At 35.4% G+C, this 22160-nt stretch overlaps 1 protein-coding gene across 1 annotated transcript in view; it reads left to right on the top strand.

Moving 5' to 3' along the window:
• The first annotated feature begins 713 nt into the window (after positions 1 to 713).
• LOC118737879 (serine/threonine-protein kinase D3-like) overlaps positions 714 to 22160 on the top strand; it is a 47191-nt gene continuing 25744 nt past the window's right edge. The window contains exons 1-2 of the mRNA XM_036468682.1: positions 714 to 1591; positions 17641 to 18215. Of these exons, the coding sequence (XP_036324575.1) occupies positions 18090 to 18215 (126 nt within the window). The 5' untranslated portion in view covers positions 714 to 1591; positions 17641 to 18089. The remainder of the gene's footprint in view (positions 1592 to 17640; positions 18216 to 22160) is intronic.

Raw genomic sequence — 22160 nt, 5'->3', positions numbered from 1 at the left:
GATCTCAAACTAAGCACAAGTAAACGCGCACTTTATAAGGGTAGATATACAATGTAAGTGTACGAGAGGCGCAAAGCTAATTTCGGGAACACCTTTAAAATACACTCTATCTCATCGATATAGAACTTTTTCCTAAAACATATAAATAATGAAAAATATATGTATACTAAATCAAAAGTCTTGCAGTAGGCAGTCGCATAGATACATATGTATATTTTCCGACGTTTTCTTCTGCTTCCACTTCTACTTCTTCACTTCGTTCACATTTCGCTCCAAAACTAGTTGATTTTTTTCTTTTTGCGCTAAAACGAGTTTTCAAGCTGTTAGTGTATTTCAATAACTTTTTGTATGTGTATGTATTTTGTTATGCTTTCTTAACTTGTCTTGTCTGCTACTCTTGTCTGCATTTACCAATATGCCGATGTGCTTACTTTAGGTGTTTATAGCTGTGTGTTGACTGCTATAGTAAACTTCAAGCCGAACAGACAGAAGCAGCTAGTCAGCCAGTCAAGCTATGAAGCACTCTTCATACATTCGAACCTTGTGGAGCTGTGCGGTTGCTTTTACACCATAACTAATTGTAAGCTTAGTGTTTCTGCCGCTTAACTTGGCTTATTCAAAATTCAGCGTTGCTTGGGCGCGAGCAGTTATTAAATACAAACATATACATATACATATATGGATATGCATGACATAAATAGTATGTGCATACATATACAAAAATTATTTGTAAAAAGTGATTTTTGAAAGTGCTTTTGTTTTAAATAAATATACACTAGCCATTGTAACTATTTTCTAAATAGTTCAAAAGAAAATTGTGGAAATTGCTGTGAAAATTAAAGTTTCTAACAACGAACAAGTAGTGAAAACTTAGAAATAAATGCGTATTAACACGCTTAAGTGCTTCACTTGCTACTTGCGCGCACGCACACATACATAAGTAAATACATACATACAAATGCGTTTACAAAAGTACATACATACATACATATTTACTTGTTAGTTTCTGTTTGCGCCCACTTAGTAATTTCCCCCGTTTGAATGCACTTCCAGACGCCACAAATACTAGCTACCAGTAGGTACTTTGCCGCGAACGCCAGGAATAGAAAGTAAATATTTACGCACATGGGCAGCTTGGAAATAGTGCAATGACGATATTTTCACTGAACAGAGTGAAAAGTTCAACTTAAAAAATACCAGTCAAGTATAATATGTACTAAAATAGTATAAATAAAATAAAATAAAAAAATTAAAACATACAACGCTCTCTAAAAGGCCAAGAGCAGACAAAGTAATAACAAAAAAGTTGGCCATTGGATTCATCTATGCAGACACGGCGAGTTGTCTTATATAAATTGCTTTGAAAAAAAAAAAAAACAAATTTAATAAAAATAAACCCGTAATAAAAAGAAAACATTAAATACATAATAACAACTAAAAGCAGTAAAAGCAATACTTCTCAGCAGTATAGAGAATTGGAGACCAAAAGCAAAACAATATAAACGACACCAGCAGCGAAAATAGTGCCAAAAAAGTATAAAGCAGCGGAAAAGACAGCAACAAAGTGCTGCACCAACGACAACAACAACACGTAAGCAAATTGGCATAAGTTTAGTTTTATATCAATAACCCTTTACACTTCACCCACATCTCCTATCCTATCCTACTCGTATATCATAGCTACATTATATTTTTATTGATTCGAATATGTACACTAGGGCTGTCCAAAACAAGAAAAGTCGAAATTTGTAATCATATCACCGCCTGGGATTATTCTATATTTTTCTTATTATTTGACGCTGAAACCGCCTAAGCAATTTCGGCCGCGTACACCAAAAGCACGAAAACCGCTTCTTTTCAGTGCCAACTGCCCCAATTGGAAATGCCAAGTGGAGCCAAGTTCTTCTCCACTTGGTCTTTCTATCACAGTGGGAGCCTCCCTCCCACCAGCGGTTTCCGAGTTAAATACTTTCAGAGCGTCGGAGATCATTCGAACGACATGGTCAAGTCAGAGGAGCCGCTGTAGTTTAATTCGGATTTTGCGTCAAATACTAGCACTGGTATGATGAGTGACTTATAGAGTGTGGTTTTCGTACGTCGATAGAGGACTTAATTTCTGAATCGCCTTATATTCAATAGGGTGGAAAAGTGTTCCCTCCGTAATTTGGCATGAGGCTCTAGGTCGCCTTGGTTGTTCTTACAGGATTTCGCCCTGGTCTGGAAACCTTCAGTAAGCACCCAACCCTCTGATAAAATTTTCGGCCATTTTTCCTATCGGCCAGCATTTCAAGCTCTTCGCACTCACTTATTTCTGCCTCTCTTTTCTTATTGCGGCAAATTCCCGTTGTGCCCGATCGCAGCGTAGGCCTGTAGGCGGCATCTTTTTTCTCTGCAGCTGCTTGACACTCCTCATCGTACCAGTTGTTCTTTCGGGCTCGCTGAAATCTGACTACTTCTTCGGCGGCGGTACTTAATGAACGGAAATTGTGATTCAACTACTCGAATTTGTCAGTTTATTGAAAAGTGCTCTCTGAGAGCAGGTGTGAGAGTCGAGTAGCGAATGCATTGGCTGTCGGCTGTGATTGCAGATTTTCGACGTTAAGCTCTTCCAGCGTTTTTGGGCGCACATTTTATGTCGCACAGAGGTGGGTGCGTATCTTGGCTACAACAAGAAAGTGGCCTGAGTCGATTTTTGGCCCTCGCAATGTACTCACCCCTAAAACGTCCGTCTATCAAAGCCCAATCGATTTGGTTTCTTGTTTATCGATCCGGAGAGAGCCACGTGCTTTGACGGATCGTTTTATGCTTGAACCTAGACTGCGTATTACCATATTTCGAGCTCCGGCAAAGTCGATCAGCCTCAGTCCGTTGTCGGACATTTCGTCGTGGAGGTTGAATTTTCCGATAGTGGTTCCAAAGATCCCTTTCTTACCCACCCTGACATTGAAGTCGCCTAGCACGATTTTGATAGCATGGTGGGAGCAGCGCTCGTATGTGCCTATTCCGTCGGGGCATGGGCGTAGATGAGCGAGATGTTGAAGAATCTTGCTTTGATGCGGATTGTGGTTAGCCGCTGTAACAGACGTCGCATGGCCCCAAACATTTTTCATTGGAGGCTGTTTTTGGCGGGGCGGGTCCCAAGCCGCACGCACTGGTCAATAGACCTTACAGATTTCAGTGAGGCCTTAAACTCAATCAGTCGGTGTGGCTCCACCAAACCTCCGTTCTCCGGTTCTGTCGCTAAATAGATTTCGTATGTCAACCGTTTTACATTTTTAATCTGGGCTAGTGATAATACTGAAGTCCTTAACTCAAGTAATTTATGAGGGTAGCGAAAAGCCTTCTTTCACTTGAGTAGTATGCAGCAGGCTTAGGTGGATAATTTTACTTATTTGGGGCTTTGTCGAATTCAACTGAAAAAACGCCCAAAAAATTAAAAAGAAATGAAATTTTTTCGTATCAAAATTTCTTAAATCAGTAGCTCTCAAGAAAAAAATGCTCTTATGTATGTACTAGCTTATTCCCCTTGTTCCGCCCGCGTTTAGTTCAATTTAACGCTATGATTTCAAATGTAACAAAAATAAATTCAAAATTCCAACCGTAATAATTATTTTATTTATAAAAGATGCTTATTATCTCGAAGCTCCCGACTATGGTCAATTTGTCGAATTTCAACTAAATTGGTAATTTTCGTATAAAGCAACAACTTACATTTCGTAGCTAGTTTAAAAATACTTACTACTTATACTTACATACATTTTTTAAATTATTTTTATTGCTGGCTGTTATTTAGAAAAAATTCGTCCGTATGAAAAATATAAAATAAAAAAACATTTTTCGTTTCATATCAATGGGCACGTTCAGAAGGCGCAACAGCTCAGTAACTGTTGCGGTTGCACCTTCTGAACGCGTTGTTTGTACAACTGAACATTAGCGTGTTAGATGATCGTAATATTTTTCTGATCATTTGAGACAACATGTTGTGTGTTTTGAATTTGACAGCTAATGTATCAAGCCGCTCAGAAGACGCATTGCGATCATGGTTGCCACAATTGGTAACTTTCTACCAAAATTGGTAACTTTTAAACGGTTTGGTAACTTGGTAACTTTTATTTAATTTTGGTAACTTTTGCAACTAAACATCTATTACTAGAAGAAATGAATTATGCTTTAAATGTGCGTATTTATAAAATCCCTTCGAGTTTCAGTGGCAGCACTACTGACACTTCTACAAAATTACTTTGATAAAATTAGAGTCATCTCATATTCGAATACTGGAAATATTTGAATTACAGTGGCAGCACCAAGGGCTGCACTTCTATAACAACTTTCGAATTTTTGCGATAAATTTTAAATTCTACCCTCTCACATTTTAATACTCTCACTTTTAATAATGGTAAGGTCCATAAATCGTTTGGATTATTCCGGCACCAAAAAAAAGGGACCGACAAGTATTTCGACACTTACCGACATGTATTTCGACGTACAGTAAATTATGAAAAACCGACAAAATAGCAAAAAAAATTAGCAATTTTCGCAATTTACTCGAAACGGCGGTTAAAAGCACCCGCCACTTTTTTTTGTTAGCCGGTGCTATTATTCTGTGAGTCGCAGGTCCAAGTATCGGTACATTCCGAACGAAAAATTACACTGAAATGGCACAACTCCGAAACCGGTTTGTCTCCAAACCAAATTTGACAAGGGATGATGGAAAATCGTTCCACATTACATCATACTCCTACCCTGTCGGAAACACCAACAACGAAAATGAGAATAACGGCACATGCAGTAATTAATTGATAGAAAAATATTTTCTAATCAAAAAAATTATTATAATTGTCAATAGCATTTTAAATCTTGATAATTTATCAAGAAAATAGATTTAAACTTCTGTGCTGTGAACTGGGAGTTCTTGATAAATAATCAAAAATTGACAAATTATAAAAATATTGAATTTATTAAGTGCACAGAATCGGGCTGTAAGTATATACATATTTGTTATGAAATATAGCAGTGTTAAATATTCAGTATATTTTTTTCTCAGTGAAGAAGAGAGGATTTTGGTAGTGAAGATTTGGTAACTTTTGGTAACTTTTCTTAAGAGATTTTGGTAGAAAAAAATGTTGGCGAGTGGGAACCATGATTGCGATCACTGATTTTTTTAGCAGCGGTTGCGCTCAACTAAAAGCCGTCGGAATTGAGAGAGAATCTCGACCAAGCACTTGGTAAATTATCTGCTGGGTCTAGTATGACTGGTGAAAGTTGCTTCTCGGAGGAATACACGTCTAAGGTAATCATTAATTTTTTTATGCACTACGAGTGAAAATATTTATTGTAATTTTCCATCTTCAGTATAATAAACCGCGTTCTTTCTTGAATGCTTGGCGACCTATCCATACCGCTAAGGATAGTCGCTTTGAGGCAAGCAGAGCTGAAACTATGTGCATTTGCCGAAGAACACAACCTTTCGTTTCGGATAGGGATTAATTAATTATGTGTCGGATAGAGATTTTTCCGGATAACCGGATACCGGATACCATGTAAAAAATAAGAGCCGGATTTGGATATCCGATCGGATATCCGGTAAACTGCTGCCCTATATAAATTTCACAACACTGTTTGGTTTTTTTGTTTAGCGACATGCCTATGACCAGATAATCTGCTTTTTCGAGCTGAACTATCCAATACGTAATTAAGAACACAAGATTTCTCTCTCTCTTCCTATATCAAAAATATAACTTTTCCGTCTGCATCATTGAAGTGTAGATTATTTTTGGTAAATAGAGGAGAAACGTCATAAACAAAAGATAAAAAATTATTGTTTAAAAAACTAAAACCTCACTATTATAATTTCCATTCGTACTGTCACCAGGTTGGTAACTTGAGAATAGAAATCGCTGCATCTTTTAGGTGCATCAATATTACATAGTTACATCCCGAGCTAATAAAAGGGAGGTAATAATAAAAACAATGAACCCCGCTAGGCAAAAACGCGTGGTTGATGTATTTTTGTTAAAAAAAAATAAGATGTTAATCGTACTACTATGCATGCTTACATATCGTACGCTTCACGTATCGTCCCGTTGTTGCAATATTTTGTGACCCAAGTTTCAAAACTCGTTTTTTTTCTGACATCAATAAAGCTAAAAACTGGGTAAAGCTTTAATTGAAGAGGGAGCTCACCAAGATGTTTGGCAATGCTTTGAGGAAATCGCCAACGGCTGTGATGCTGATTCCAGTTTCTGTAGTGATGTGAATAGGCAAACGATTGGTAGACAAGGCAGCGACCTTACAAAAAAAAAAACGCAGCGATTTAGAAATGGAGAAATAATTACAGCTACCCCTTTTTTATACACAGATAAGAATATCCTTTAATTTGGTGGAAGCATAATCGCAGAGAATTTCGAAATTTGTTTATACAAGCAATGAAGTGTCTCTGGGCGCCACCTTCCTCAGAGAACTCAAAAGCTGTGTTTAGCGCATCGGGTAGCATTTATGTTGAAAATAGAAATAGATTTTTTCCGATAATTCGCAAGTGCTTCTATTTTTATTTTTTAATTGTCAACTTGAATTACTAGTGGTATCTAACATTATATTGAATTATAAAAATACATAAAAATATATAAATTTCTGAACTAGCTTTTTAAATTGAATCTTCTATAATCTTAATCCGGAAATACGGCCTTTTAGCTAGTTTCCGGCCGGATAGTCGGATAACAGAAAAAGGGTCTGATTTCGGATATCTTCCGGATATCCGGCACATCCCTAGTTTCGGACTATGGATCATTTGATCAAGTGCGTTAAAAATGGTCTCCACGACTCCAAAATAGCTGAAGGTGTAAGTTGCTGCCGCACAAAAACAACAGCAGCTGTGAAAAATGTTTTTGATAAATTTTTATACCCATAAGACGTTTCCGGCAGTAGAGGAAAGCGATTTTCCATCGCAAGGGCCTGGCAACACTGGGTACGACTTAACGTAGTGTATTTTATTGTGTGTATGTATGTATACATTAGGGTGGGTCAAAAAAATCAAGTTTTTTTTTTTGATCCGACACACGAAAACTAGTTCCTGGGTACCTCTAGAAAGTACTTACCAAATCTAAGCTCTTTATATTAACGGGAAGATTATGCTCATCATAATTTTCCATTTTAAATTTGGACTCATATAAATTGAATGGTTCAATTTCCTATAGAATTTCCTATAGAAATAATTGAAACTCATTTGACAACAATTATTTTTTAGTAAGTTACAAAATTCAAAACAAAAAGTTATTTTCCTTAAAATACTTTAATCTTTGACCTTGATTTTCTTTTAAATGGTTAGATTAATGAAAAGAGTATTTGAGAGCATTTTTGTAGGGCGTTCAATTTCCTATAAATATTGGCGATGCAACTGGTTAAACGTTCTATTGGTGATAAGATGTGACCATTTTTATATGAGACTAAATTGAAAATGGAAAACTACGATGAGGATAACCTTGCCGTTAATATTAAGAGCTCAGGTTTGGTAAGAACTTTCTAGAGGTACCTAAGAACTAGTTTTCGTGTGTCGGATCCAAAAAAAAAACTTGATTTTTTTAACACACCTGTAAGTGTAATCTCTGTGTCGTCTGTTCTTTATAGCTCCAAATTCCCAATGACACGAGTATTTATAACGACTCTACGAAAATTCTTTGCGGCTACATTGTCATATTTTTTCTTTCTTTCTGTTCAATTTTTCATTTATTACTTTATACATTATTTTGCTGGCATTTTTTGCTATTTATGTGCGAATTTTTCGCGGTTTATAAGTTGACAGGAATTTTTGTACGTTCCCCATTAAGGCATACGTAGAAACTTGAATGCGAATGAGAAGAGTTGCAAATGCAAGAAAAAAAAAAAAAAAAAAAAAAAAAAAAACTTTGTAACGCAACACTTGAAGGTATTTTAATTGCAATTTCTGTCAACAGTGCGTCCCTTTGCAGTTGACGTAAATGAATTTTTTCCCTTTACAAGCATACACATTTGTGTATATGTACATATATAGCAAAAGTATACATGCACGGCTACAAAAGCAGGGAAATAAATTCTTCTTTCGCCTTTTAACTTTTTGCTTATTTGCCAAGCCACCAAGCCACCAAGCCACCAAGCCACCGATCCACCAACAAACCTACCAAAGCCAATGATAAACCGCAGAATCAAACTCGGAATCTGTGGCTGTTGCAGAGGAACACAGCCTGCCCGCCAACAACAGTAAGGCAGCAAATTCAATTGAAAAATGAGCCGCGTACTTACAAACAAATAGTTACTCTGTATGGTTGTGTAATTATATATAGGCAGCGTGTTTCGTTGCTCTGGTTTCAACTTTCAAGAGCAGCGCCAGCAGCAACAGCTTTACATTTATCCATTGATACACCTACTTAAAAATTTAGAAAGTTGCTTTAATGATAATTTTTTCGATTTTCTTACTTATATGTATACATAAATCCATTTATGTTTGCTGTTATTTCACCATTCTGTAAGTTATCCTCATTGTGGCTGTTTTTGCTCTCCTACTGTCTGTTTTTTTTTTTGAATGCATTTTTTGTTTGCTTTTTTAATTAAATAACTTTTGTGTGGTATAGCCTTATTTGGGGAATTCTTTTTTGTGTTTTAACTTCGGTGTTAAGTCGCTAACGCATTATCACTGCATGAAATATGTATCTAGGTATGTGTATAGCTACGAATTTAGTTGAAGATTTTCAGCGTTCGAATTGATGGCAAAAGAGTTTGGAACCAAGGTCGCACATGTTGAGCTATTAGCACATTATATTGAATAGTATCTTTCCTTGGGAAAAGCTCAGCATTTAAAAATGTAAAATGTACAAGTTTTGTCATGTATTTGCTAGTATATTCAGTAACGTTTACTATTTCCCCATGGTGAGATATGTATGTACTATGTATATATATCTGCGCCTCGAAAATGTTTAAAAATCACTCAATCTTATTATCAAAATAATACACAAAGTTCTCGGTTTTGGTGCGAACAACCACAAATTATTCATGCAATTTAAAAGACCGAAATATCGTTACGAGAAGTTAGTCTTGTGGACATCAAAATCTGAGTATCCCTAAATATTCCAATTTGTCCCCATCAACGCTATCTTTCGTTAATGCTGTTAGACCGTGGAATTCCATACCTGATACTGTGATGAATAGGAATAACTACAAAAAAGAAATACATAACTATTTTACCTCTGTACGATAAATGTGATTGCAATTTAACTGTTCTATTTCCCCTATTTATTTCTGTACCTTTTTTGCGTTCTTGGTCTTTCTTTCTCAACTGTAATGGCTGATAATTTCTACTTTTAATCTCTCTGTCAATGAAGAGCAGTATACACTTCACCGAATAATTATAAGGCTAAAATTAAAGCTGGTTAACAACACAGTTTTCATAGAAGATATGATTATTCTCAGGCTACTCTGTCATACATATGATCAATCTGTGTTTTATACAGGGGCCGAAAACGCGTTCCCGTTTGGTTTAGTTCTGGATGAGAACAAAATGCAATGCCAAGAACGTTCCCATAAAAGAACTAAACGGGAGCAAAATTATTGAGAGCAGTATAAACGAGAACGAAATGAGAACAACAGGTTCAACAAAACTCTCGAGAACGTTCTCAAGAAGAACAAAATGAGAACGAAACTTTCGGCAACGTTTCCGATGAGAACCAAATAAGAACGAAAGGCTCGATAACGTTTTCAAGGGGGATGAAATAAGAACAAAAGCCTGTGAAACGTTCTGCTAGAGAACAAAATGAGAACAAACGTTTTAAGGACTTAACGTTGGGAATGAGAGGGGCGTCTGCGCGTTTAGATGAAAAATCGTTTCAGTGAAAACCATGATTGTCAATTCTAAGCCAGAGGAAAGCTGGATCATATTAACTTCCAGTTCGTTTTTCCTTAGGGGCACTGTACATTTATGGAATAACTAGCAGAACAACCGACGTCATTCGGGGTAAGCAAATCAAAATATAAAAGAGTAGTACAAATATTCAGTTCAGCATAAATCAAAGTAAACAAACTATTTTCTTTCTATTTAAATTAAGGCATCCTTATGAGCTATACTTTGAGCTTTATCGTGCTTCAACTACTATATATTTATCATCATTTTTTTTACATTATTATTATTAGGTGGATTAAAGTAACGATAGAATTTTTAAATTATAATTAGTCTACTACGGTACATTCCGTTTAGCTGCCTATTCGCTTAGCTGTTTCATATAGCTGCATTTTACCAGTAGAATGCTTATTTCGGAAGGAGCTTTATCCAATATGAATGAACATTTTTCGTTTAACAGCATCGCGGGATCAAAAAAACGATTTAATCTTACCATTTGGAAATGTTCTAAAGACTGTAAGGTTTCAAAAAACAGAGTTTTAAATATCTGAGTGATATAACAGATGAATAAATATTTATCCCCCTTTTACAAACTCCTGTATATAACCTACTATAAGCTCCTAGCGTAGATATGTCTGCATTCTAAATTTCAAGTTCATATGACTTATGGTCCCGAAGTTGTAGCTAATTAAAAATTTCATGGCCATGGTAAGTGCCACGAACCCTTGTCGAATCCCAATTTTTTCTCGCTATTATAGGTCCAGGTGTTATGGCAATACTCTGTAAAAATTTTATTCGATTCTGTCCATCCGTTTAGGCTGCAATCCGGCACATACATACACAAATACATACTTCTACAAATAAATAGTAGATTTTTCATTTTCTGTGCAAGAAAAGTTCGTGTCTTAAGTCTTTCGTTAAATTAATTTGCAAAGTTATCTTTCAGTTCTTCTTCCATTAATTTTAATATTCAAACATTTCAAACTAATGGAACGCTATGAGTAAATATTGTTCTCGCTTCCATTCTTCGCTTATGGTTCAATGAAAGTTTCTGAGACTTTAGTTCCCACATGGTCATTGGTGGCCATTTTGTTCTTTGCGAAAAGTTCCTTTTGCTGCCATTTTGTTCTGTTAGAAATATTCCCGAAAGTATTGTACGCATTTTGTTCACTTTGGGAACGTTCCGCACGATTTTGTTCTTATATAATTCCCATTGAGAACGTTATCGACAGTTTTTTTCTCACCTTCGTTCTTGTGAAAACATTCCCGAAGATTTTGTTCTCATTTCAGTTTGGAGTTTTAAGCGTTTCTTGGGAACGAAAGTACGAGAACGCCGTTTAGTTTAGATTGCACCTTGTGTTCTCGTTCCCTGGTTTTATAGCGGTACTACACGTCATAAATTTTGTTGTATTTGTTCTGCGCCAAGTTACCCTTTATACCTCAGTATGAAATATATGTCTATAAGGTCAGCAGGGCGCAGGTGACAAAGATCGTAAAAAAATTACATTTTGGATGATTTTCCTTCAAAAAAGGTTTATTTTGAATGTGCAATTTTCTAGTGTTTCTAATCAGAGACATTTGTATTGTGTTTGTCGTGAAACATAGCATACGACAGTAATTTATCCAGGTGACGATATGTGTATGTCAATATATATCCTGAGTTTTTTTATTCCCATAACATAAATGTTATCTGTCTTCATTTATGTGTTCTACAGGACCGATTTGTTGTGAGCTGTTATGGTTTTGAAATTGGTTGAGAATTGCGGCTGTAATCGCTGTACAAAAGTTTCCGTATTTGTGCATAGTTATTGTTCTTGCAAGTTATTCAATTTGGGTTATGGTTTCAAAGACAAAGTCAAACACGAAGATCCTGACGAATACGAATATAGAGGTTATTGCGAAGGCGCATATGAAGACGATGGTGAATACGAAGACGGTTCCTCTCTCCCACAGGTACTCAAACGTAGATCAGCGAACAATCTGAGTGGCCAGTTGTCAGTAACCTCTCGAGACCAAACCTCTAAGTCAAAAAAAAAATTAAACAGGATGGTATCCTATCGCCGCTATTGCTTAACTTCTAAATCTCAAAGCTTCCTCAGCCACCGAAGGAAGTTTCCCTTATATCATACGCTGACGACTGACTGTACGATATTGGCGTCCGGAAATGAACCATCCTCCCTCAATTCTGACGGCAAACAACCCGAAAATTGTGCTTGGACAGACTGCTCTCCTTCTTCGCGTACACAACCTCAATTGTTCATAAACTACAGAGCTGTATAAAAGTCCTAAATTCGCGTCGCCGGCAGCACCTGGGTCAAAGACAAATGGACATTTTTTTAGTGTTACTTTTTATGAAAGAGCATCACGTTGTACACGAAAATTTGGGCGACACAAGCGTTCGAGGAACAATCAGTTGCTAATCATTGGCAAATCAAAAGCAACGAAAAAATTGTAATGGAGAATTTCAGAATATTTTCAGTTGAGCATCAGCAACATATCATCAAGTAGGCAACAAGGCACACCTACTATGCTCCTTCAGTTGCGTAGAAAAGTTTACTTAAATTATAAGTATTACATTCTTAGAAAATATTCCTTATGCATACATATTTACGTACCCACATACACACATATCGTCGTTTAAAGTACAAAACCGCGTATCGTCAATCTGCAAAACCGCATAACTGACATTTGCTGCCAAAAATTGGATTTGCTCACACAAGCTCTTGGCTCCATCCTTATCCATTCGTCCTGAAATATACCAGCCAGAAATGCGATTGCTTTATAAAAAAGAGAACGATTTTGAAATATGAATGTGTTTACTGTCTAGAAAATAATTTATGCAACCTAACGTACGCGGTTTTGCATTTTGTTGATACGCGGTTTTGTAATTTAAACGACCATATATATGTATGTTTTGAAATTAATATGTTGCAGGTATGTAATTCTTTGTCGTTTCACAAATATTAAATGCCCATTAATGCATATCCCTGCGAAAAATTGTGCGTCTAATCTCTAAAGAGAGTCTTCCGAGTTTACTCTCAATCAGGTACAATTGGGCATTAATTAATCGCAACTAGTCTCATACGGGTACTAATGGAGATCAATTAGTTCCCAACTCATCTCTAACGGGTACTATTACCGATTTAATGATATCTAAATTGATATGAAATTTCATGTGCGGCGTTGGCACATAGAGTGAGTATTCGCTTTAAAAAAACTGAGAACCGCAGCTGGCGCAAATTTTTATTTTAATTTTTATACCCGTTCGGGTATAAAGGTGAACCATTAGTCTCTTCATAGGACAAGCTCGCACAAAAGCGAACAGTTCATTCCATATAAAGAGATCAAAAGTGGTGTTAGTGGCATGTTCCTTTGCGATTGCTCTCGGAGTCATCCCGGATTCGTCCCATTTTTTTGCAGGGATGCTTGTACGTTCTACATTTGTATGTACACCTTACACGTACATTCTTTCCCAAAAAATTTTGGTTTCAAACTCAAACGAGTATAAAATAACTAAACATGATTTGTGGTTGAAGTGAACATGTGGATGAATTTATTCGGAAAAGAAAGTGGTCTGAAATTTCTGAACTTTTGGGAACAAGAAGCAAGACGACTTTTATGCGGTAGAGAAGCTAACTACTAATTAAACAAAAAAAAGGGTGTTACTAATAAGAAACAAATTTATTTTAAAAGCAGCCAAGTTTTGTTTAAACTAAAATACATGCAAAACTTCAGTTATTTTGCCAAATAGTAGGAGTGCCAGTTACTGTCGAAATTCGACCGTTTTTCTTGTAATATAACAGCCCTGGGATCTAAGTAAATCGTGACTACAATTTTTTATATCTTTATTGTTTTATTTTCAATATTTTATTAGTGGGCAGCAATATAAACTGTGGTATTGTAAAAATCCTTTGATATGAAGTATCCGGAATGTGGACCCGCAATCCGTAAAATGAACGAATTCTACTGGCAGTAACATATCATTTTCCATAAGAAAATGCAGGTGTTCGCAATAAAAACTAACCCTTTGAAATATTTGCCCCTTAGATTTATTTATAGTCATACCGAAAGCGGGAATGATTGGAAACTGTGTACCCTGGGACGAAAAGGGCAAAAGAATGCCAGAATATGATTAATGAATGCGAGGTATTAACATTCGTAAGCCACACGAAAGTGCAGTTAAAACTTCACAACCTAAAGGGTTTTTATGCTTTTGTTTCACTAGCATGCGAGGACCATTCACCAAAGCCTCTTTGTGTTTAGATTGCTTATATGTAAGTATTAAAATACAGTTTTTTTTTTGAGTACCATTTTATGTGGAGGTAATCCGCTGACAGTTAAAAAGTTTAAACATTCAATACGGTAATCGTTATGCTCCCGAACATCATCACAAATAATATTATCAACATTAAAGTATGAATTTTCTTATCTAGGCATACGCTCCAAAATGTCTGCATTGATAAAAGACAATATAATTTTGGGGCCAATATAACAGAAAGCAAAATGTCATCAGAAAGAATGTTCTCGCCAATATTGCCAAAGATTTATTTAATTACAAACATACATATATTATTTGAGAAACTACATTATTAAGCGTCAAAGTCAAAAGATGAAAATTCAGATCAGATTTTAATATAATTTCCAATTAGGGTGACACGAGAATGGTGGGGAACTACCGGCAAAATTTGGCGAAAATCACCAGACATTCAAATTGTCTTTCCCCAAAATAGTTCTTTATCTCCCATTGCAATTAGATCACGAAAAATTCTGATAACTCTAAACTTCTAAAAACTAACTTCGAAAACACTACATTCCGACAGATTGATGAAAATCGAAGACTCGACTAATTTCGATGACTATCGATAAATTTCGATAACTAAAACGCGCACTCATTAGCCTCGATAACTCGATCAACTGCAAAAACACTAAATTCCGATAACTTAATTAAAATTGATAACTCAAAATATTTCGATAATTATCGATAAATTTCGATAGCTGTGCATTTTCATCACTCGATAACTCAATAAATTTCGATATCGCGATACATTCTTGTACTCCGATAAAATTTGATAAATAGTGATAACTCGATAAACTTATGTATATAAAACCCTATAAATTTCGATAACTCGATGTACTTTGGAAATTCTAAAAATTTGGATTCGATAAACCTAAACATTTCGATAACTACCAACAAATTTCGAAATAATATAAAAAATATCTATAGCTCGATAAGTTGAAATGACTCGATATATTATGATAGCTCCATAAAAATTTCGATAACTATAAAATTCATTGACTCGATATACTTGATAATTTTCGATAACTATATTTTTCTTGACTGGATATATTTGGATTGTTATCGAAAAATTTCAATAAATTTTTTCCCTTTCAGTTACCCTAATACTTATGTACATATGTAGACACACATATGTATTTCTTTATCGTTTTTCATCATTTCTTTTTTCTTCACATTTATCTTTTCATCTTCATTTCTAATACGAAGTGAAACAAAATGCGAAAACAGCTCAAATTGAACAGGTTGCAACAACAACCATACACAAATGCGAAAATTTTCAAACGACGATTTTGGTCGTAATTTTCAACCAATTTCGAAGCCATAAAAACTTCCCTCATCTACAGAAAAATACCTTTCCAATGGTGTTGGTTTTTAAATTGGTTCGGTAGAATCGCCAAACAAAGGCGGACCAAATTAATGTTAGCGTATTAATATATAGATACATACATACATATGTATATACATATGCCCAAATGTATGACTAATGCTTCAGCTTTACATTTGCTCACCGGTAACCAATTAGTCAGCCAGTAAGCCGGAGATCGGAATTTACGTAAGTATGTATTTGATTCGTTCAGGCGGAATTTTTATTCAGCTAAACAAGTATGCGTTCAATGAGCTCTACATAGTCCATGAACTATGTTGAAAGTGGTTCAAAATATATTTCTTTGACAATCGAATATTAGAATTTTAACCTTCTGTGGTTGAATTATTTTTTGTATATACATGCGAATACAATGTAACTACGTATGCATGTGTATGCATAATTATTTTGTGTAAGCTATTATCTGTCATTGAATGATTATGTACGCGGATTACATGAAACAGCTTTTAGAAATCAAAAAATTTCCTAACAAAACACACAAATGTGATAATTGGTAATCACTATTTGACATTTTGTCTATGCTAGATCGTTAAAAATTTACCTGTAAATTTATATTTCATCCAAATTAAAATTTCTTGGCTTTTCGGATCCAATTGGGAATTCTGATTATGCTCCCTTTGTATCTGTCTCCTGATTCTATCACACTTGGATTAATTTTGGGCTCGTTTCCAAAGTTTAAAATGTCTAACTCTAGAGGAGTTTCTTATTAATACCATATACTTTGTGGGTTCTCCATTTTTTTGTATTACATGATACCAAAGCGCGGTGTATCCATTATATCAATGAGGAGCAATTTGAGTATTTGCCATGCATTAGGATGTTCTAAAACACAAAGAAGAAAATCTCTTTTCGGAAACTTCATATTCTTATAAACTATTTCCACCCGAACCTTAACTGCAGTTAAGAAGTCATGTAAGTTGCAAGAAATTCCACATGTGGTGGTCAGCAGGGTTTATTTCTTACTTTAAAGTTGAGATCCCCTTTTTTCAATAGGCATAAACTGCAGTTAAAGCTCGGTGGAAATGAATTATTACGCTATAAATATATTTTTCCCATTTGGACTAATTTGGAATTTTTCATTGGTTATGCTTTTTGTTCTCCTTTCCAACTTCTTTTCAAAACCCTACAAGCGGTTGGGTCCCTAATGCTATGTAAGTTAGTATTGGTTTTATAGTTGCTGTATACATACGCAGTGCAAATTTCGACTCATATCCCCAATTCATACCAAATGCATACATACATACGTAATAAATGACAATAATGAAATAAGCACAAGTAATTTTTAAGCAAAAAACAAAACCGACTTCAATTCTCATATAAAAATTTAGGATTAACGTTAATTTCTTCACGATCCAATTATCGGATCTAAACAAAATTAGTATGGGACCATCCTTGAGGTACCACCTTTCCGAGTAAATAGTATCGAAATCGGTTAACTTGGTCCAAAGTTATGCGGTAACATACATAAAAAAAAATAAAAAATATTCCGATGAACTGATAGCCTTCTCCTTTTTGTAAAGTAGGTTAAAAATAAATTGGGTCTTGATGTGCATAACCTATTGCAAACTGGACATTGATATATTGCCCATTTTTGTCTTTTAAATGTCAAAACTTTTTTTTTACTTTTATTCAAGAAATTTTTATTGTGTTTGTTGTAACATTCATAAAAAAAAAATATTCCGAAGAACTGATAACCTTCTCTTTTTTGTGAAGTCGGTTAAAAATAATTGGGGCTTGATGTACATAATCTATTGCAAACTGGACATTGATATATTGCCCATTTTTGTCTTTTAAATGACACACAATTTTTTCTTTTACTTTTATTCAAGAAATATTTATGGTGTTTGTTGTATATATGTTAAAATAACTTAAATCATTCATCCTCTTTGACTATAAATCATATTTATTATCAAGACCGAATCAGCACCAGTGATACATAGTCTTAAACTTCTCCTATTTAGTGAATGTGATTTAGCATAATTTCCAAGCGCGACATTGATTTTGTTAAAACTGATAATGTTCTACTATGAACTCGCCACCTTTTTCGTTCCACTGTGTAACTAAGTTAATGCAACGTTTCCTTTCTTTTCCTTTTAGTGAAATTCATAATTCAGGCGAAGTAAATATTTAAAAAGACAACAAAATATAGTGACTACACAAGAAATAACTAAGGAAAACCACACAACAAAGTTCCGGGAGACGTGGAGAAACCATCAGAGTGAGAAAACTTCCAACAGGCAGCCTGCAAAGCCGCCCATTCCGATCCACTAAACCGAGCCATCCACTTAGTCACCATTCAAAACGAGGTCAACCGGCCAAAGTGGCTTTCTGCCCAACAAACCCACCCACCAAACGTTTAAGTGACTAACCATTGCATCGTCAAGCCAATCAACTCGAAAAATTTTGCGGTGGAAATATAAACAGCTGCACTGGCGCACTACAATAGACAACAACACTTCAATAACACCAGCAGCCACAACAACGCTTCCATTTACGTTGCCGGCGGTAGCGTTGTTTGTGCTGGTTCGGCTGGAGTACCCATTATTATGGAGGGCCCCGAGGTGACGTTCCTCTTTCAATTTGGCAGTTTACGTGATGCTGTATCGGTAGCGGCCAGTAGTTTAACATTGAAAACGCTCAAGGATTTAGCCTGTGAATTCATTAACACAAAGGTAAGTCCATTTGGGTTGGAATTTTAATTTCTATGTAAATAATTCAACAGACGAAGATGTAAGAGGCAAACCAGAAAGGGTTTTGCTAGGTATAGGCAGTTGTGTGCGCGTTGTAGGTTTATGTACATATGTCCCTTTGGAGATGTATAAATAGCCTTGAGCACTTTCTTAACACCACTACTACGCTCAGGCTAAAATACGCTTTAGAATCTTCACAGCATTCCGCGCTTTGTAAGGAAAACGAAGAATTTACGTTACAACTTTGTTTGTACTCGTATGATGAGAATTAATTTTCCGTATCAAAAGGACTTTTAAGGTTTTAAAATAACGGAAAAATGTAGTTTTATGAAAAGGAAAAAATCCAAAGGGCAGCACCTTAATGAAATGTTCTGTCCTTTAAAATAAAGTACGGATGGTCATCGTACGTATACACGTATGTTGTGCCCGACATAATGATAAGGTCACCATATATGCACTGAAAAATTTTATTGTTTCCTTTTATTAATTTATTTTTTTTTGTTTTGTTGTTGAACACGTGGTATAAAAATTAAAAGAACCAACAAAGTTTCATCAGGATTTCACAATACGTTAGTGTTTGGCCGAGCTTCTCCTTGTTGTTTTCACACAATGAAAAGGGACCTACAGTTTTACGCCAACTCCGAACGGCGATTCTATTTTTATGGGAAGCTTATCATCGTGGTTTTTCATGGAGGCTTGCCATTGCGTGCCGCTATTAGAAAACAGAAAACCCTTTTTATACCTTTCATGAGCATGAAATGGTATTATAACTTCGGTCCGATGTTTGTAAGTACCAGAGTAAGAATAGGTAGACACATTAAAGTATATACTTAAATGATTAGACGTCCAGCTGAGATGATTTAGCCATGTCCGTCTGTCTGTCTGTTCGTCTGTTTGTATGCAATCTAGTCTCTCAGTTTTCGAGATATCCGGATGAAAATTGGTAGGTGAGTGTATTTTTATAATGTATCAATCATTTGTCGTAACCGGAAGAATCCGACCACTATAACATATAGGTCCCATACAACTGATTGTTCAGATATGGGACTTTTCGTTATAACTTCTCCATTTATGCAGCTAGGAACATGATATTTTGCAACACTTCCACCCATTATCAACAGAAAACTTAGAGTGAAAATTACAAAGATCGGGTCACTATAACCTATAGCTCCCATATAACTGATTGTTCAGATATACGATTTTTCGTTATAACACCTCCATTTATGTAGCTAGGTCACAAATTATCAAAAGAATACTTTCAGTGAAAATGGCGAAGATCGGGCCGCTATAACCTACAGCCTCATACAACTGATTGTTCAGATATACGATTTTTTGCTATAACTTCTCCATTTATGCAGCTAGGAACATGAAAAATCACGCCGTTTTCACTCGTTTTTAACATAATTCTTATAGTGAAAATAACAAAGATCGGGTCACTATAACATATATCTCCCATGCAACTGATTGTTCAGTTATGAGAATTTTTGTTATAACTCCTCCATTGATGCAGCTGGGAACATGACATTTCGCAATAGTTCCACCATTTATCAAAATAATACTTACAGTGAAAATGGCGAAGATCGGGTCGCTATAACATATAGCCTCCATACAACTGATTGTTCAGATATGAGATTTTTTGTTATAAATTCTCCATTTATGTAGCTAGAAACATGAAGTTTCGCAATATTTTCTCTAATTATCAACAGAAAGTTTACAGTAAAACTAAGAAAGATCGGGTCTCCATAACCTATTTATAGCCTCCATACAACTGATTGTTTAGATATGGGGTTTTACTGTAAAACTCCTTTACTTGGACAGCTAAAACCGATAAATTTCGTAAGCTATTTTATAAATAATAATACAAAGTCTACTGAGGAAATCGTCAAAATCTGTATAAGCCTTATCTCTTATACCACTGATTGTTCAGGTACCAATTTTTGCGATATATCTGCTTTATGTAGGCGTCTAAACCCATTAAATTGTGTTACCGGTTTACATACCGATCACACAGCAACGAAAATCACTTAGATTGGTGCTGCCATACCTCTGATTGGTTAGATATGATTTTTATATACATATGTATTACCTCTATCTATCAAATGCAGTAATATGTTAAAGTAAAATTTTCAGATGTTCATGAAAGGTATGAAGCCTTCGGCATAGCCGAAAACAGCGCTGCTCTTACTTGTTTTTTTTTTTATGTTAGTCGGAAACTGGGCGCGATCCTATACCCTGCGGAATGGTAGTGCGCACTCCTAACCACTTCACCACAACGGCCGGAATAAACTATACTTTTATAAACAAATTATCAAAATTAATTTAAAAAATCAAAAATAAAATGGTCAAAACTTTTCAATAAAGGGCGACCGGTCGAGCACCCTAGACTTTTCTGTAAGAAGCTTTGTAATGGCTATGTGGTTTGGTATATTTAATATAATAGTACATCCCTCCGTTATCTACGCACGCGGAATTTAATTGTTTTCTTGACTATTATCTGCATGAAATACGCATGTAATTTTAGTGTATGCCCACTAACTGGGTTTCATTAAAGACCCACTGTAAATGACACTACGAAAACAAATCTACATCCATATGTGCATATATTATTAAATTAATTGTTGAGTTACCATAATTCCACTTCTAATCTCCCCTGATGTCTAACGTAGGCAAACTGCTAGTGCACCGCTTTAGACACAACACTCCATGTTGACTGCGTAATCGTGGGAGTCACGTGCATTTCGCAAATTAATTGCCACGCATTAATTACTTAATTTTATTTCAGAATACAGCCCCCAAGCGTTTCTCCACCATAGACTTTTGCGATATTACGATGGCCTTTCCTACTGCATAATGAATTTGCTTTGCTCACATTCAATTATTTATGACGTCAGAGTACTAAATAGAAGTAGCATATAATAATATTAATAAATACTAACGAAAAAGGATATGTTCTTAGTGGTCATAAGGCAGCTTGTCATTTACAATTTTATGTCTGTATGGTTATTTTTATATTTCATTTTAATACGACCAGACTTTTATCGCAATAACAGACAATGACGTAGATACAGATACATACATATATAGTACATGTATCTTAGACTGTGTGAAATAAGAGGACTACTATGTATTTCAGTCCCAGGTGAAAATTTCGTTTTCGATCACAAAAAAGTGTGGCAAAATTTTAGTTAGCGCTCGCAAAAATAAACAATTAAATATAACAAATAAATAAAAACCCTAGTAGCGCATTCAATTTTAGTATAATAAAGTGCAAGGGTGATATAGCTAGGACTTACCATTGCTTTTTGGCAATTTTTTTGGTTGACGGTATAGGTCACTTTCTTCCATGCAAAATATGAAATACTCTTGGCGATTTTTAGAGCCTCTTCTCTATACTTGCCATGGTCAAGAGCTCGCTTGTAAACTATCCTTTCTCTAGAGTTAAAAATTACGAAGCCTGAAGTAGCGTTTAAAGTTACTCCTTGCACCAATGTGCCGACTTCGATTAGCCCTGGTGCACCAGGGACCTGGGAAGGAGAGGCAGCTCAGAAGGCGATCCGAGACCCACCACCCCGACTGTCCTCAAATATCAATCTCTCCTCCCTAAGCATTTTCTTCTCCCAATATTCACTATTAGTTGATATGGATTTTAATATGTAATAAAAAATTTTACTGCAGGATGGTTTTGGACTTAGTTAGCAATGTTATCCCACGATAAATTAAGGATAATCGAGTTATTTTGTTAATTCTTCCTTAAACGATTTTTCATTTTTAGCTCAAAACACTTGATTATGATGACATAACAGGAATTTGAAAAAAAGAAATGACCAACAACTTTTTGGTTGAAACTTATCCAAGCCCATTTATAATAACTACATATGATTTACACCAACACAAATATTTATTTTATTTTTATATCCACAAAAAAAA

The sequence above is a fragment of the Rhagoletis pomonella genome, unplaced genomic scaffold (assembly GCF_013731165.1).
Source record: "Rhagoletis pomonella isolate Grant_MI unplaced genomic scaffold, Rhpom_1.0 Rhpom_scaffold_00004, whole genome shotgun sequence".
Classification (NCBI taxonomy): domain Eukaryota; kingdom Metazoa; phylum Arthropoda; class Insecta; order Diptera; family Tephritidae; genus Rhagoletis; species Rhagoletis pomonella.
This window is presented reverse-complemented; position numbering and strand designations above follow the sequence as displayed.